Source organism: Tamandua tetradactyla, chromosome 15 (genome assembly GCF_023851605.1).
Source record: "Tamandua tetradactyla isolate mTamTet1 chromosome 15, mTamTet1.pri, whole genome shotgun sequence".
NCBI lineage: Eukaryota > Metazoa > Chordata > Mammalia > Pilosa > Myrmecophagidae > Tamandua > Tamandua tetradactyla.
This window is the reverse complement of record NC_135341.1, coordinates 19,941,293-19,957,403: the sequence shown is the minus strand read 5'-3', so window position 1 is coordinate 19,957,403 and position 16,111 is coordinate 19,941,293. Positions and strand designations below refer to the sequence as shown.

The following is a 16,111-nucleotide window of genomic DNA, read 5'->3' as shown; positions in this document are numbered from 1 at the left end:
TGGCCTCCTGGTGTGTGGGTCGGTCAATCAGGCTGTCAGCTAAATGAGCTGCACTGAGGACCCATCGTGCAAAGGGAACTGTTGTCGCTAGGCCTTGCTATGGGAGAAGACGCCTCCCACCATCAAAACCCTGAGAAACTTACAGATGGGATGAAAAGACAAACTCAGATACAGTCAAGTGGCCAAAATGTATACTCGGAGACATAACCAATGATGGCAACACGGAGACGATCTAGCAAGGGTAGCCACTGGGCCAAGAGAAACTTGTGAGAAATACAATTGTAAAATGCTGCAGTGGGTACAGAGGAAAGCTAAGAGGTCAGAAAGGTCTCCCAGCCCAGCTACCAGCTGGCAGACTAACCTTTTTTTATTACCTAGTACCAAGAAGCTCTAAGCTTAATCCCAGGAATCCTATTAACTTTGGATTTTAGTATTTTGAGTTTCTCCTACTTCACCATAGTGTTTCCTATTTTAATGATCTTAATCTTTTTTTGTTGTTGTTAATCTACCATTCAGTGATAGTCTACCATCTGCTAAACACTATCTTGGGAGCTTTCATAATTTCATGCTCATTTAGTCCTGACAACAACCTTGGAAGGTATGCATTATTCCTGCTTTATGCTTTAAAATGTGCTTGAGGTTACACTAGTAACTGGAACAAGGATGGGTCCTGATTTTATACTCCTAACACAGAGGATTTGTTCAATAAATACTTGATGGTTGAATGAATAAATGCATGCATGAATGAATAAATGAAGTCCTTTCTACATGTCTTTTTAATATGTTATCTCAGAATATTTTTCTGGAAATTAATCAGACATACATCAAGAATCAGAAATGAGCAAGGCATATTCCATTTGTATGAGGCAGTGTGACAGCCATAGTGCCCTGCTCTGTGCAGGCTCCCATAACCAAACAACTAAAGGATTACATCTGAGGGCTCCCAGGTACCTTCTCCAGTGATTCAGCCAGCATAAATTCTGATGTATTGAACAGATAGGGTATCATTCCTGGCATAAGAAACAACACCCGTGATTTCAGTTTCTCATCTGTACAGAATTAGAATGCTGGATGCGAGGGTAATGCTAAGGTTTCCTCCAGCTCAAATATTCTATCATACCATCAAAAGAGGAGATGTAGAAAGTATGGACCTAGAAAGCCAAGTATGCAAGCAGCAAGTGATGGATAGTGGCTATCGCCTTAAATCTAATTATAGCAAAGACTCTCAAATTTAGCTGAAAATATGAATCACTTGGAGAACTTGATAACCACAGATTTTAGCTCTCTTCTATTTTCCTGGGAACGGGCAGGGTTTTTTCTTCTTCTCTTTCTTTCCTTTTTTTTTTTTTTTTAAGAATCTGCATTTATTTGAGGCTCCCAGAGTATTTCTAAAGTTCATTCACTGCTCTCAGGGTTGAAATCCCTGAAGTCAAATGAATTGATATTCACAGGCAGCTCTCTCTATTCATTTCTGGCAAGAGGGACCACTCCCACCGCCCATCTACTTTTACTCCCTGTGCAAAGGCTACCTGGTTGCAGAGGTTTCCGTGACCTGCTGGTCCATCCCTCTAATAGCTGCTGGTGAATTGTGCCATATTCCAAAGTTCTTTCCAACTGTTCTGAGCCTCCTGCATCTGAATTCAAAGAAGGGGTGCAGAAGCAGCTGGAAGAGAGAAACCAGAGTGGCATAGTCCAGCAGCAACCTTTGGATGAGCCAATCAAAACTGCTGGACTCCTGATTCATCACACAGAGTGAATGAAGGGCATGCCATATTGGTAATTAGCAGGCAAAAACCAGAGGGAAAACTTAAAAAAAAATGGCTTTGGAGATTTGGAAATTTGGAAGATGGTACTTAAAGGCCCCAATATCAATAATGACTAGAACCCAAATGAGCTTCTTCAAATAATTAAGGCATTTTACACTGCCTTCAATCTTCACCTTTTTAAAGATTCTCTTTTTTTTGAGTTTTAACAGGACTTGACCATGACTTGTCCTCCAACTCAGGAAGTCATATGTCCAATGACTTGGGTACTTAATTTTTAAAAATGAGCCCTGAGAATTTTTTGAATGACAGTATTAAAACACACACTCTCTGTTACACATGTGTGCGCACACATACACACATATCGCATCACCTCTACACAGAGAAAGTGAGTCCTGGAATAAGAAAGACAAACATGCGTTGGAATGGTGGACTAGCTGTGAGATCATGGGCAAGTTACTTCATCTCTTTCAGCTAGAATGGTACCAACTGCACACATTTGTGGTAATGATTAAATGAAGTAGTGCTGGCAAAGTGCTTTGCATAATGCCAGTAGAAAATAAGACTATAACAAACACTAGTTTTTAAAAAAGTTGGTTGAGAGCCACTTCAGGACAGAAGAATGTCACAAAGTGCCACTGTTCAATTTATTAATCACTGAAAATATTAACTGAATATCTTTCGAAGATGTATTTATAAGACAGAAGGGAGCTGGAATCACATATGCTATATATATATATATGTTATACACATGTATAAAATTGTACTTGCTGGTACAGATTTGGGAAGTCAAGAAGTAAAGATTGATAGTCTTACAAACATGGTTAAACATAACATGATATAATGTCTTCTCCATTAAAAGTTGCTAGTGGCTGGCACACTTTACACCATGTAAGTGCCAGAACCTTTATTTCTGAGTTCACTACCATCTCAAGTCCATTCCCTCACCCTTCCATCCTGCGCTTTAGAAAATCTAACTGACAGAATATTTCAGTTATATTCCATCCGGCCCTGGGGGTAAGAACAAAACACTGAATGGGATAAAGCCTAAAGATGGATGATGCTACACTGTGAGACTTAGCTACTTTCAGGTGATAAGTTGCCAATATCATATATTATTAAAGAAAAATAATTCAAGGAGGAAATAGGACACTGTCACAGGGAACAATCTCTTACAGATATGATAGAAATGATCACTTCGGTAGCACTTTAGGAAATCTCCTGTTGGTCTTCAAATATAGTCTTTATTTATTTATTTATATTTTTTTACATGGGCAGGCACCAGGAATCGAACCCGGGTCCTCGGCCTCGCAGGCAAGCATTCTTACCTGCTGAGCCACCGTGGCCCATCCTCAAATGTAGTCTTGTTTGGAGATGTTAGAAAGACCATGAGAGGCTATTTAATTTGTGGAAGCAATTTTCAAAAATAAGGGAATACAGTTTTAGAAACAAGTCCAAAAGAAATTTTTTTAAGGAGAATTTTTAGCAAGTACCCTAAAAGATAGGGCTAAATTGAGTGACAATTTCTAATGATAAGCTATCACCAAGTAGAAAACAATCAGGCTTCAAGATAGTGAAGGGTTGCTGCAAGACTACAGATTGAGAAACACAGATAGATATAAGCATATAAAGGTGTCCGGACATCTCCCAGACAATGGCCAAACATGTCAGCATAAAGCATCAAAATATCTGACCAGATCGAAGGAAATGTAGTGGTGGACATGTGAGAACTTGACTGAAAACTAAATACAATGCACAGAGCCATATCCACATGTCCTGATGCCATAGAACATTAGTTAAACCAAGACCTGCTAATAAAGTCAGACACATAGAATTTTTTGTAAGTTCCATTTGTAAGACTTTTTCAAAAGCTTAATTTCCAAAATGAAGGAAAAGCAAGCAATTGATAGTTGAAGACACTATTATACCAGCCTCAAGAGATTACCCAAATTTAATCCTAAAAATTAGAAATTTCAATAAAAAGAAGCAACTCTGTCCACAGTGAGCTTGGAAACACTGCTTTTCGAGTTCATGTCCCATCTTTGTTACTTACTACCCGTGTAACTTTGAACAAGTTACAACATCTGTACAATGAGGTTAAACCTACCTTACCTGAAGATTTAAGACAATGTATATGGTACTGCTTTGTAGACTGTGAAGAGGTTACATCTTTGTAGCATGACAATTAACCCATCTCATAGAGCTGGGATATCTGCTTAGGCAAGAAGCAAATACCTGAGGTGTCACATGCATGATTGCCTGATGAGGCCTCTCTCTGGGGGGTGCTGCGCCTATAAATAATGTGGAGTTTGTTTTGTTCCTCTTCATCCTCTTGTTCATCAATGGACAGAAGCGGTTCAATAAAATAATCCCCATCATGGGACCGGAATGTGCCCAGCTGCAAAAGAAAAGAGATAAGAGGTTGATTTAATATAGCTCTGAGATTAGGAGGGAAAAAACAATGGAATACTGCCAAGTAGAGAAGGTAACACTTAAACCAAACCCTTTCCCATGAGGGCTGCTTAAACTGAAAATACTGCTGACATAAGTCGAAAAGTGGTTTATTTTCACTTCCTGTTGTAAGAGTACCTTACACTTGATTTGATTCTAGTTGATTGCACCTGCTATCCAAATCCAATGCTAAGAAACATTTCCTTGGCATTCAAGTTCTAATCATTTTAACTCCTACAGGCTGTTGAAAAAAAAGTGTTAAAACAGCTAGGACTTAGAGACAAGTATGAGCTCCAGAGGGAAGTGCTGGCACATAGATGCCTTCTCACTGATTCAAATTCAGGGAGCAAATGCACTCGAGGTAGTGCCACCTGCAACGTGGGCACATGATTGGCTCAGCATCCCTCCCCTTTGCAATAGGGAAGTGGTACTGTGTAACGCTTTACAACCAGACAGCCCAGAGTTCTAGGCCCAGCATCACCACTTGCCCACCCACTTTGGGCAAGTTCCTTAAGGTCCCTGAGCCTCAGCTTTCTCATTCGTCAACTGGTGATAAATATACTTATTGTTAAGGCATGTTGTGCAGATTGAATGAGGCAATCCGTGTAAAGTCATGTAAAGTACCTGACACCAAATAAGGGCCTTGAACACTTCAGTGGGCTTTGGTGTTGCTTTTGTTGTGGGAAAAGTGACCGGGTCTAGCCAATGAGAAGGGTGTGGGGTCAGCATGGCGTGGAGGCTTCCCCATGCCTGCTCCTACCTCTGCCTCTCACCACCAGGACATAACTGACTTTTACAATCATCCCAAGCACTTTGAAAGCAGTAGCCCTTTCTCCTCTCCTCCCTATATCCATGTAAGTTGGTTTTTTTTGTTTGTTTGTTTGTTTTTACATTTTTTTCAATTTTAAAGTTTTTTAAAAAAATTATTAGAGAAGTTGAGGGTTCACAGAATGATTGTACATAAAATTCAAGATTCCCAGTTACCAATCTATAATTAACACCTTGCATTTGTGTGGAAAATTTGTTACCATTGATGAAAGCACATTCTTATAATTGTACTATTAACTATAGTCTATAGATCAACGCAGGATGCCCTATAGCGCGGATTCACGGATTTTTTAAAAAATTATTTTGTTACCATCTACACATTTCCCTTTTAACCACATTCAAATACACATCTCAGTGCTGTTCATTACATCACAATGTTGTGCTACCATCACCACCATTCATGACCAACCCCACGACAAACACTACAAAACACTGAGGAGTTCCCTATCCCTTGCTGGCGGGGCTGTGTATAAGGGAAGAAATCAAGCTCTTCTCTCTTCCATTGTCCTCTCTCCACGTGGGAAATCAGAGACCTTTTGCCCTCCACTGGGTACAAGGGAAATGACTATCCTTGGACTTTAGTGGCAGCACCAGCATCATTTTGCTAGAAATTCAAATGATTAAGCCCTACCCCACATCTGTTCTATTTACTGCATCAAAATCTCCTGAGGGTAAGGCTCACGAACAGCAATTTTAATGAGCTCCCCAGAGAATTCCTACGCATGATAAAGTATGAGAAGCACTAAGCTAAGACACTGGTTCACAAACCCACCTAGCATTAGAATTGCCTGTGAAGTTTTTGCTGTTGTTGTCTTAAATGACTTTTTTCTTTTTGTCACTTTGTCAAAATGATTTGGAGGAGCCACTCTACAACCTCATATTTGGTATTTCTACTGGTGAGAGTCTGGAATCTGTTATTTTAAAAAGCTCCTCCTCCCATGATTCATGAGTAACTGATTTAAGACGATATCAGCTCCAGAGTGGTCAGACATAGGAACAATACCTAGATACCAGCGGAAGCAATTTTCTTATTTTCACCCAGGCACCTCTGCCTATTTTCAATACACAACTCTGCTGTTCTCTTGGCACTGAGTATGGAACATACTGCAAACGTGTGAAGCCTATCAGAGACAGGCTGTAAATACTGGGAAAGGGTCTCACTTTGTGAAGATCTGGCACAAAGGTGCTAGAGGGATGAAGTGGCTTGTCCACAGTTCCCTTCAGTGGCATAAAAGCACCTGGATATTGCCACTGCTGAATTCAGAACAGGTATCCTGTCTTTAGCTCAGCAGCTTTTTAAAAAAGAGGTATGACATTCTTTTTAGGAGCACAGACTCAAAAGTCTGTGCTTCTGGACTGTGGTTAAAAAAAAGCATAGGTCAGAAAGGCTGGGTTTGAACCCCAGCTCAGCACTAGCTGTGAGAACTCAGGCAAGTTTCAAACTTCCAAAACCTCAGCGTCCTCATCTGTAAGATGGGGACCACAAAATACTCATGTCACTGGGTTGCTGTGAGGGTTTGAATGAGATAATGCATATGTAAAGTACACATTACTGTGTCAGACATATAGTAAGAACTTCATAAATGGTATCACTATAAGGCAAAAATTAGTTTTGTTTTGGGTTCACAAAACAGCTGCTGGGCCCAAGAACTCACTTAAGAATTGGTTAAGGAGATCATTTATCCAAACCTATCTACCTATAATATACATGGCTCCAATAGGGGAGAGAAATGATCGATGCTGACCCTGCCTGCCAAGAAGGGATAGGACTTGTACAAGAACCATTCTACAAAGCAGAACATATTAAGCATCACAACAGAGATACAGACAAGGGTCTATGAAGGTGGACAGAGAAAAGATTTCACTAGTCTGAAGGACAGGACAAGTTCTCCTAAGGAAGAAATGTTACACTTAAAAAAAGAAGAGTATGGCTTGAACATGTGAAGCTGGGTGTGAAAACCAAGTAAATCCAAAAGTGCAAAGTCAATGTGGAAGTCAACATTGACAAAAGGGAGGGGAATTCAGAGAAAGGGGCTATAGTGTTTGGAGCTATGTACACCCCCCAAAACGTATTCTTAAACTTAATCCATTCCTGTGGGTGCGACCTCATTGTAAGTAGGACCTTCGATGAGGTTGCTTCAGTTACTATGGCCCACCTCAATCAGGATGGACCTTAATCCTATTACTGGAGGTCTTTATAAGCAGAACGAAATTCAGACACAAAGAGAGAGAACACAACAGAGGGAACAGCAGGAAGGAGGGGCCCAGGACCAAGGACCACTGGCAGCCAGTCTTAGAACACCTGTCTTCAGGAAGAAAGCACTTGATGAGGCCTTGATCTGGACATTTCCTAGCTTCCAAAACCTGAGCCAATCAAGTCCCATTATTTAAGCCCACTCACTGCACGATATTTGCTTTAGCAAGGAGGAAAACTAAAGCATGGACATAGAGCAGTTTATCTGAAATACAAGATTTGTGGAGAAAGCAGTGAGTGGTGTGAGGGGATACATTACAAATGGTCTTAAGTGCCAGAAGAAGGTGTGTGTAATTATTCACTCAGCAAGGGGGAGCGGTGTAAAGTATGTGAACAAGATAGTGATGTGATCTTGTTCTTTGTCATCATTAATATGTCAACAATGTGTGGCATGGATAGAAGAGAAAAGATTAGAGGAGAAGAAGTCAGGTGGAAGTAAGTAACACAGCCACGTTAAGAAGAGAAGAGGTGAGTGATAACGGCTGAGATGGAATCCACGGTGGGGAAAGGGCTGGCTCGCTCCACTTCTAAAAGTGAAAGATACCCTGTTAGAAATCTTTCCTGGGTGGGCCACTAGGTAACTCATGATGCTGCTGTTACAGAAATGGTCAGCGGATGTTTGGGGAGAAAAGATAAATTCCTGAAGGAAGACAAAAGGGTGGGAGTTTGGGAGCGACATTCATGGATAAGGAGACAAACAGCTAGCGCACATACGTAAAATGTATACCGGTGGCAAAAAAAAGATGTATCCACGGGACCTTTATCCCCACAGAAGCAGATTGCAAATGAAATGCAATGTAAATGGCGCTATCACGGTCCAGGCAGTGGTTTCTGAAGCCCCAGCCCTCGGTTCCCAACTAGACCACGTGCGCGTTACCACCTAAAAATCGCCAATAGAAATTAAGGTCCTGTGCAGCAAAATATTTATACAAGTGCTGGGGCCACTAGGATTCAGCGGGATGTGGAGGCGGGGAGGGAGGAGGAGTAAAGACTGTTTACAAACTTGACGTACACACGCAGCCCTACCCGTACGTTCCTGGAATTGGGGGTCATTATCTTGGGGGCTCTCTGATGGATCGGATTCAGACTCTATACACTACTGACCACCCCGGAGATAACCTTCCAAAGAACAGAGGGAATTTCTGCGCTCTAGCCCTAAGTCTTGGGACAGCGATGACTCAACGCAGCACCCCCTCCGCCTGCGCCAAACTGCCGTCTCCGCCCACCCCCAAATAATTCCAACGACGCACTCTGGGCGCCACCGCTCCGAGGGCTTTGCTGGGGGTTAAGGGGGCTTACTCCCTTTCGCGTATCCCAGCTGGCTAGACCTCCCCCTTCCCAGCCTTCAGGTTCGCCTCGCTCCCCACCGACCCCTAGACTGCGCGGTACGGACACAGGTCTTCAGCACCCACGCGAGGAACTCGGAAGACCCACGAATGGTAATACTCCCGGTAAGTATCCAAGTCCCCACCTGGAAAAGGTGACGGGAGCAGAACGGGTGGTCGGGCGAGGGTAAACGCATCACCGGCGCGCAGAGTCTGAGAAAGCACCATGGTGCGCAGCTAGAGCCTGACCCGGTAAAGTTTCTGCGTCATAGCTGCGTTGCAGGAACGCACGTCGCTTAGGAAAGTCAAGGACCACCATTCACTCACGCCAGAACCTTACAGTGGGCCTCAAATATCCTGGAAGGAGGGGATGCATGCTCTGTACCAATATTGGAGGATAAATGGGGGGAAGACAGGGGCAAGCAAGGGCCCGGAGTACCAGCTGAGTTCCTCTGCTAAGTGCCTATTTAGCAGAGCAGGGAGGTGGCCGCCTTGCCTTCTCGCCCTCCTTCCTCCAGGGAAAGGTGCGTCGCAGACACCCCATCCAGATTCTCTGTAACCCCCATGGATGGAAAGAAACCCCACGAGAATCGAAATAATGCCCGGGCAGCCTCTCCAGGCTCCCTCCGTCTATTTTTCCTTCTCCAGACCACCCTGCCAGCAGGGTGCAGAGTCGAACTGCGCCGCACCCCCGCCGGGGATTCCGCCTTAATTCAATACGGCAGACAGGCCCCGCCCTCACCCCGCCCACAGAGCCCTCGGCCCGCCTTTGCATTCGCTGTACTGGACGGGCTCGTGGTCAATCCTGTTTAGCCTCAGGGTTTCTGGCGCGTGAAGAAAAGCCCCGAGAGAACGCGGAGACTCTAGATTACGCGCCGCCCTCAACAACGTACACTGAAGGAACTCTCCGTACCCGGGAACTGGGAGTCTCAACCCACACCTCAACTCAAGACGCGCCAATGAGGAGCCGGGTGCTCCCAGTGCTCAGCCGCTCTGCCAAGATTGCTGCAAGGAACGGCAGTTCCAACAACTTTCTCAGAATGTGGAAGCCGAGTTCCAGGCCACTCCGCAGCATTGAGCCTGCCCAGCTGAGCCGATTTGGAACTCTGGAGAACCCGAAACAGCCGGGAACCCTTTGCGGGCGGACATGCGCGCTCCTCGCGAGTGTAAAGCGCTCGCACAGGGCTAGCCACCCAAACCGAGGAACGCAAACGAGCTGCACGCTGCCATTTAACGCCGGAGAGGAGACTGGGCCCTGGAAGGGGTCTCCAGGGTAGATAACAATTAAGTCTTCCAGAAGCAGATGCATCTGAGGGGCGAGGAGGCGGGAGGGCTGGGGCGGGAGAGGAGGTGCGCGCCCACTTACCATTCCCGAGCAGAGGCTGATGACCGCCGTGTGCTCGGACTTGGTATTGACATGGCCTTTGTAGAAACAGTGCTTGAGTTCCGCTTCCTCCTCGGAATAAAACTTGGTCTGGTTCACCCCAGGCTCCCCGAGGAGGGTGACAGTGAACAGTGGAGCGATAAATCCGGCATGGGCGGTGAGATTAAATAGGAACTGCTGGCCGAAGGCGGAGAGGCGGTAATGCTCCTGGGAGGAGGAGGTAGAGGAGGAAGAGGTGGAGGCGAAGACAGGCCAGGGGTCAGAGGCAGAGTTAATGCTCCGTCGCCTTCTTTTGAAGTGCACGTTCGTGGGAAAGGGTTCTCCGAGAGCGTTCACTCGCGTGGGAGACGCGATTTCGTATTCGCTCAGGGTCTCTAATAATTTCACTGCAGAGAGAAGCATAGGCACGTGAATCAATAATTCCGTTTTCCGCAAGTTTTCATTTAAAATGAAGGTGTCCTGGCTTATTTCCAGCGTTTTCTGCCTATTCAATCCCTTCACCTCTAGTCAGTGGACACATATTTATTGAGCACCTACTGTGTGCCAGTAACAGCCAGGAACTGTGCTAGGCGCTGAGAATACACCATTTGGAGGCAATGAACAAGTCACAATACACGAGGTAATTTTAGAACCTGACAAATATCCTGAATAAAATAAAATATGCCACTATCTGGTACCTCCCAGTTACTGAGTAACTTTGGTTTGTAGTGTGGGGGTGGGGAAGGGAAAAATTAGGCTAAAAGCAAGGGGGGTGACTAAGTTCGTTCCCTAGCAATTGGCTGGGAATGACCCAAAGAAGGGAGAGGCTGCAAAGCGGTAGATGATTCTTTCGAGGAAAAGGATAAAGGCCTCCACTGCGGGGTGCCCCAGCCCGGGCGCAGAGACGGGGGGGCTGGAGGCCGAGGCGGAGGGGTCCCGGGGTCAGGAGCCTCATTACCTTGCCTCGGGTGCAGCCTGTCCTTGCGCACGGCCGCCGCGGCGTCTGGACTCCCCATCTCGGCCAGGTCCCGCACCAGGAACGTTAGCAGTGTGGCCCAGGATACAAACTGCATGGTGCTCCCCACCCCTCCCCCCGTCGCTCCCACCCCCCTCCCTGCTCCCCTTGGCTGCTGCGAGCGCGGCGGCTAAACCAGGCAGCGGCCGCGGAGAGCGCGCGGAGTCGGGCGCCCGCCGCCAACTTTTGACTTTAGGAGTAGCTGAGGTCTCGCCGGGAGGGTCCCGTCTGCGCTCGGCTGAACAACGCCGCCGCCTGCCGAGAGCTGAGCCACTCGGGCCGCAGGAGGAGCCGGAGGAGCAGCAGGACGAGGAGGACTGGGGCTCGGCTGCTCGGCCGCATAATGTCCAGGGAGCGGGCAAGAGAAGGAGCGGATAGTGCGCTCCGAGGCGCGCCGGGCGCCCTGTGCTGGCGGGGATAGCGGAGCGGCTTCTTGAATGGGGGGCTGGTGTGGGGGGGGGAGGCGGAGGCGGGGGGACTGCGGGTCCTCGGCTGCTCAAATACCCCCGGTGCACGCCTCTAGGAGGAGGAGAGGGGAGGAGAAAGCGAAGCGAGCGGGCACCGCCTCCTTCCAGTTGGTGTCCCCTCCTCGGCCGGCCCGTGTGTGACTCGCAGCCCAAGGCCCGCTGGCTGCAGAGGCGGAGGCCAGGACTGCGGGTCGCTGTCTCCGCCACCTCGTCGAGATGGGGTTTTCTGAGATTTCCTGCCCTGGGGACCGAGTGCAAAGTTGTTTCCCTTTCCTGGAGCTCTCAGTCTTTTCTTTCTTTTTCTCTCTCCTCTTTCGTCTCTGTTCTGCAACTCTTTCTTTCCTTCCCTTCCCTTCTCTTTCCTCTCTCCCTCTGGGTATCTTTTCTCTTGCCAGCCACCCCCCCCTTGTGTGTATTTCTCCACACCCCCCCCCCAACTCCACACCCCCGTCTCCTTTTTCCCTTCTGGTGCCTCTCTTCTTCCACTCCCACTGTCCCCCTATTTTCCATATTCCTCCCTCCTTTTCTCTTTCTCTCCTCTCCTCTGTCCCTATCGCTTTCATCTTTTACAACCAGCCCTTGTCCTCTTCTCTCGGTCCCCCTTTATAAATTTCTGTCCCCGTGTGTGAGTGTGCTTGTTCTGTTTTTACAAGTGAAAGTGGCCAAGGGCAGACGAACCTTCCCTTTCCACAGTTTCTTAGCCGACATGAGGTTTGGCACCTGAGATTCTCTTAACTTAATTGCCCCAAGTCATGAGTTTTAGCGATGGGTTTCTTAATTGAGCAATTTGGGGCATTTTAAATCCATGATTCCTTCCTGAAAGTTTCGTAAAGCTTTTAGCTATGCTTTCCCCAACTCCAACCCCCATCCCGAAAGGGTCCATAGCTTTTGGAGGTCCCCAGCCCAAAAAAGGTTAAGAAACCGCTCTTGGCAGCGACAGGGGGCGGGGCCATCGGAGCCCCTGACTGCCCCGGGGAGGAAGAGGGAGTCGGGACGGGGGAAGGATCTAGCGGGAGTGGGGGTTGGGAAGTGCGAAGGAAGGGTCGTGGACCCCAATGGGAAGCCCCATTCCTCCGAGGGACATGTCAATCACTTCCTCTTGCTTTCAGAGAGATGCTTGGAGCGGCTCAAAGCAGTCACTTAGATTACACTTACCTCCGCGTTAGGATGCAAATTTGAAAGTCAGAAATTATGCCAAAGAGGAAGGGAGGGTGTGTGTGTGCGTGTGTAGGAAATTGATATTCGTTGGTTCACAAGCACTTTTTCCTTTTCCTTTGTTCATCAGCAGTCAGGAAGTTGGGTGTGCTAATTTCAAGAAAAAAGAAATGGCAATTTTGGTAAAAGAAGTTCCTAATTAATGTATATTTGCCCAAGTGTCTCAGAACTTGGACTCTCCGTTGCTCGTTAGGCTGGCAGTCAGGGTTGAAAATACCAAAGATGGCCAACACCAGGGACCCAGTAGAAGTATGGTGAAAGTGTTAATATATGTGTTTCTCCTGGTGGAGGGAAAAATGAATTGTCAAGACTGGAATTTTCTAAAGAAATTATTAACCCAAATGGATCCACATTACCATTGTTGAGCTGTATTACTGGAATTTCATAGTGGGCATTTCTGATATAAAGAGGGTGAAATAGAAACACCTGTGATGTGCACACTTAGCAATTTTTGAAAGGTGTCATTTAATTTTTTCTGAAACCTTCAAAATAATTCATTAAAATACGTTTCTTTTTTTAAATTTTTTTTATTAATTAAAAAAATTAACAAACAAAACATTTAAATATCATTCCATTCTACATATACAGTCAGTAATTCTTAATATCATCACATAGTTGCATATTCATCATTTCTTAGTACATAAAATACATTTCTTATAATACACAATCTTTCTTTTCATTATATAATAAAATTCCTCACAAGTCACAGTGTCTGGGGGTCACTGAGACTTTATTGAGAAACAGAAAAAAAATCAAAAATCAAGAGATCAGCTGATTCCTATGGAAAATATCCTATACTTCCACTGCAAAACTTACCGAAAAATATAGCACTTCTCAAAATTTCCTATCAAGCAGTTTTTCCTTCTTTCTATCCAGATCCCCTGATACAGAAAAGCTAACTATATAGAAATTATTACATGCAGGGACAGAAGCCTCCTTTGAGTACTCTCTCTCCTTACTTCTTTTCTAGGCCTTACAGGATGAACCTTGTTCTTTGAAATTGCTCCTGATACAACCTATTTATTGGTGACCTACTGAGGTAACTAAGAGCCTGGGTTTCTGAAGTTTTCATCCTTAGTCTAGGCATTCTTTCTTCAGTGTTTTAGCTCACATCTTAATTTACATCTGTAAATAAGCCTTAAAGAATCTTAGGGAGAAATGAAAGGGTCAGTTGAGTTTTCTAAATAAGTCAGGTCAAAATTCTTAGAATAATACTAATAATAATGACAATAAACTTTTATCAATTACTTACTTTGTGCCGTACCATGTGCTAATTGTGTTTAATGTAATTCTCACAATAGCACTATGAGGCAGGCAGTATTTGTAAGTTCATTTTATCACTAAGGATACAGAAATCTAAAGCGGTAAAGCAATTTACTAGGATCCCCCAGCTAGCAAGTAAGAGATAGGATTCAAATTCTGTTCCAGCAGTTTAGTCCATGTTAATGCTTATTATCATATATACTGAATATGATTGATCAGAAGGGTTGCTAGGTTTGGGGAGGGTAGCTAGAATCATCCAGAGAATTGCCTGGATTCTACATAGAAATAGACAAAAATTGTATGTATAATTTTTCTTTGGCTCCCTAAATCCTTTTTCTAATGCTGAGTACATTATGGTAATAATCTCTGCTCTCTCACTGATATTTCACAACTTTTTCCCCAGCACGTAGACCAGATCTGGCACATAGTAGGTGCTCAAGAAAATTTGTCAAGTGAATGAATAAATATAACTCGTCTACTTTGGTCCAAGTGTGCTAAAATGGCTTCTTTATCATATATAAAAGGCCCTTTGGTGATTGGTCCTATAAAAAATATAGAGAGAGTTATGAGACCAGCTAAAAGTGGGTTCTATAATAAATTGGTCCATCATAAAATTTTGCTCTGAAAAAAAGCAGAACTACTTGAGGTCAGCTGGAGTTATCTTCTTCTGGGCTTTGCTGGAATTGAACATGACTGTACATTTTGGAGAAGTTTTCTTTGGCTGGTCCAGTTCTTTCATGAAACATGGATCCCAAAGGAGTGGTGATTTTGATATCAGTCACTAGGGAGAGATAATCTGGTCAATGGAAATGAGGAGACACGTCACAAATGACTGTTTGCTGAACACCACTGGAAACAGCAGGAAGAAGGTTTGAAGCAAAGCTTCTATTTCCACAGAAACGGAAATCCCACACCCAAATGAGGGAGGGACCAGGAACCAGAGTTAAAGTGAATAGTTTCCTGAGTGGTAAGCAGCCAGTAATTTCTGGAATCCTGTGGTACTCGGTAGCACTGTATTCTGGGGAGTGAGGCACCAAGCAGAGAATTCAAGGTGGCCAAGCTCTGTGACCTTGGGCAGTGCCCTCTCTGAACCAGTTTCTTATTTGCAGAGTGGGGATGGGGAGAAACTGCATCTTCTTTTCTTGCTGTGTGTATGAATGTCCTTAGTGTATTGTTAAAATAATAAAGTAATTTATATCATTAACTGATTGTAATGCTAGATTTTCTTCATTGGGTTCTTACCCATTTAATCCTCATAGCAGTCCTGCCATCTGCACTTTACTCCTCCAGTGTACAGATGATGATATGAAGACTCAGCAAAATCTTTTCTGGGGTGACAGAACTAGAATATGCCGAGTGGAGATTTGAACTAAGGGTGGTCCAGCTCCAAAGCTTGCAACCACCATTATTCAGAGCAGATATTCACCTAACTGTCCTTGGAAATTCAGTCTCTATACGCTATGTGAATGGTTTTTTTGCTTCTAAAGTGAAATTTAAAGATATAAATAATATCTCTTGACCCTATTTGGAAAGTCAGAATTCCGCTTTTTGAGGTGGTTCTTCTGTGTAGCTCATGACTTAGTTTATGCCAGTTCTACAGAGTTGTTCGCACTGTTCAGTCTGTTAGGTCACCAGGCACTCCCTGCTCATCTGTCATTCCAGAAATATCATGCGTCTCCTTCCACCCGGGTCATGGAGCCTCAGATGAATCTACCAATAATCACTTTGATCCCCTTCCCTGTAGGGCCTCACTTTATTCTGCCCCATCCGGTATCCTGTGCAATGAGACCTTGAGACCTGGAGCCCAACATCATAACTATAAATGGAAATCAGAAGTGTTGGACTTCAAGCTCAGTTCAAAATGACTCTTAAATTGAAGCCAGATTTGGTGGCAATACAATGTGTATAAATAAAATGTCATTATGTACTAAAAGTGCAACATTAGACATAGATGGTGGTTATAGATATACTAACATGATACAACTCTTGAAGTATTCTGAGATGCGCTGGGATAGTATATGCCCCTCTGAGCACTAAGCCTCTCCTGTGCCTGTTTGTTTCACATTTTGTTATTGCTGTTGCTTGATTTCCTTAGTTAGACTTTAAGCAGCATGAGGGTAAGGACTAAATCTGTTTCTCATACCATTGTATAGTGGCACATAGTAGG

General features: G+C 44.7%; 1 protein-coding gene across 4 annotated transcripts in view; it reads right to left on the bottom strand.

Annotated features, from left to right (window-relative positions):
* ADAMTS9 (ADAM metallopeptidase with thrombospondin type 1 motif 9) overlaps positions 1-11,059 on the bottom strand; it is a 159,875-nt gene extending 148,816 nt beyond the window's left edge. For 3 of the 4 annotated variants that reach the window (XM_077128775.1, XM_077128777.1, XM_077128776.1), the window contains exons 1-3: positions 10,943-11,059; positions 9,988-10,391; positions 3,999-4,161 (exon numbers count right to left, since the gene is read on the bottom strand). In XM_077128775.1, the coding sequence (XP_076984890.1) occupies positions 3,999-4,161; positions 9,988-10,391; positions 10,943-11,057 (682 nt within the window). In that variant the 5' untranslated portion in view covers positions 11,058-11,059. Of the gene's footprint in view, positions 1-1,529; positions 3,949-3,998; positions 4,162-9,987; positions 10,392-10,942 lie in introns of those variants that run through there. The other variant, XM_077128778.1, reaches the window with a different exon arrangement.
* Positions 11,060-16,111: the final 5,052 nt, after the last annotated feature.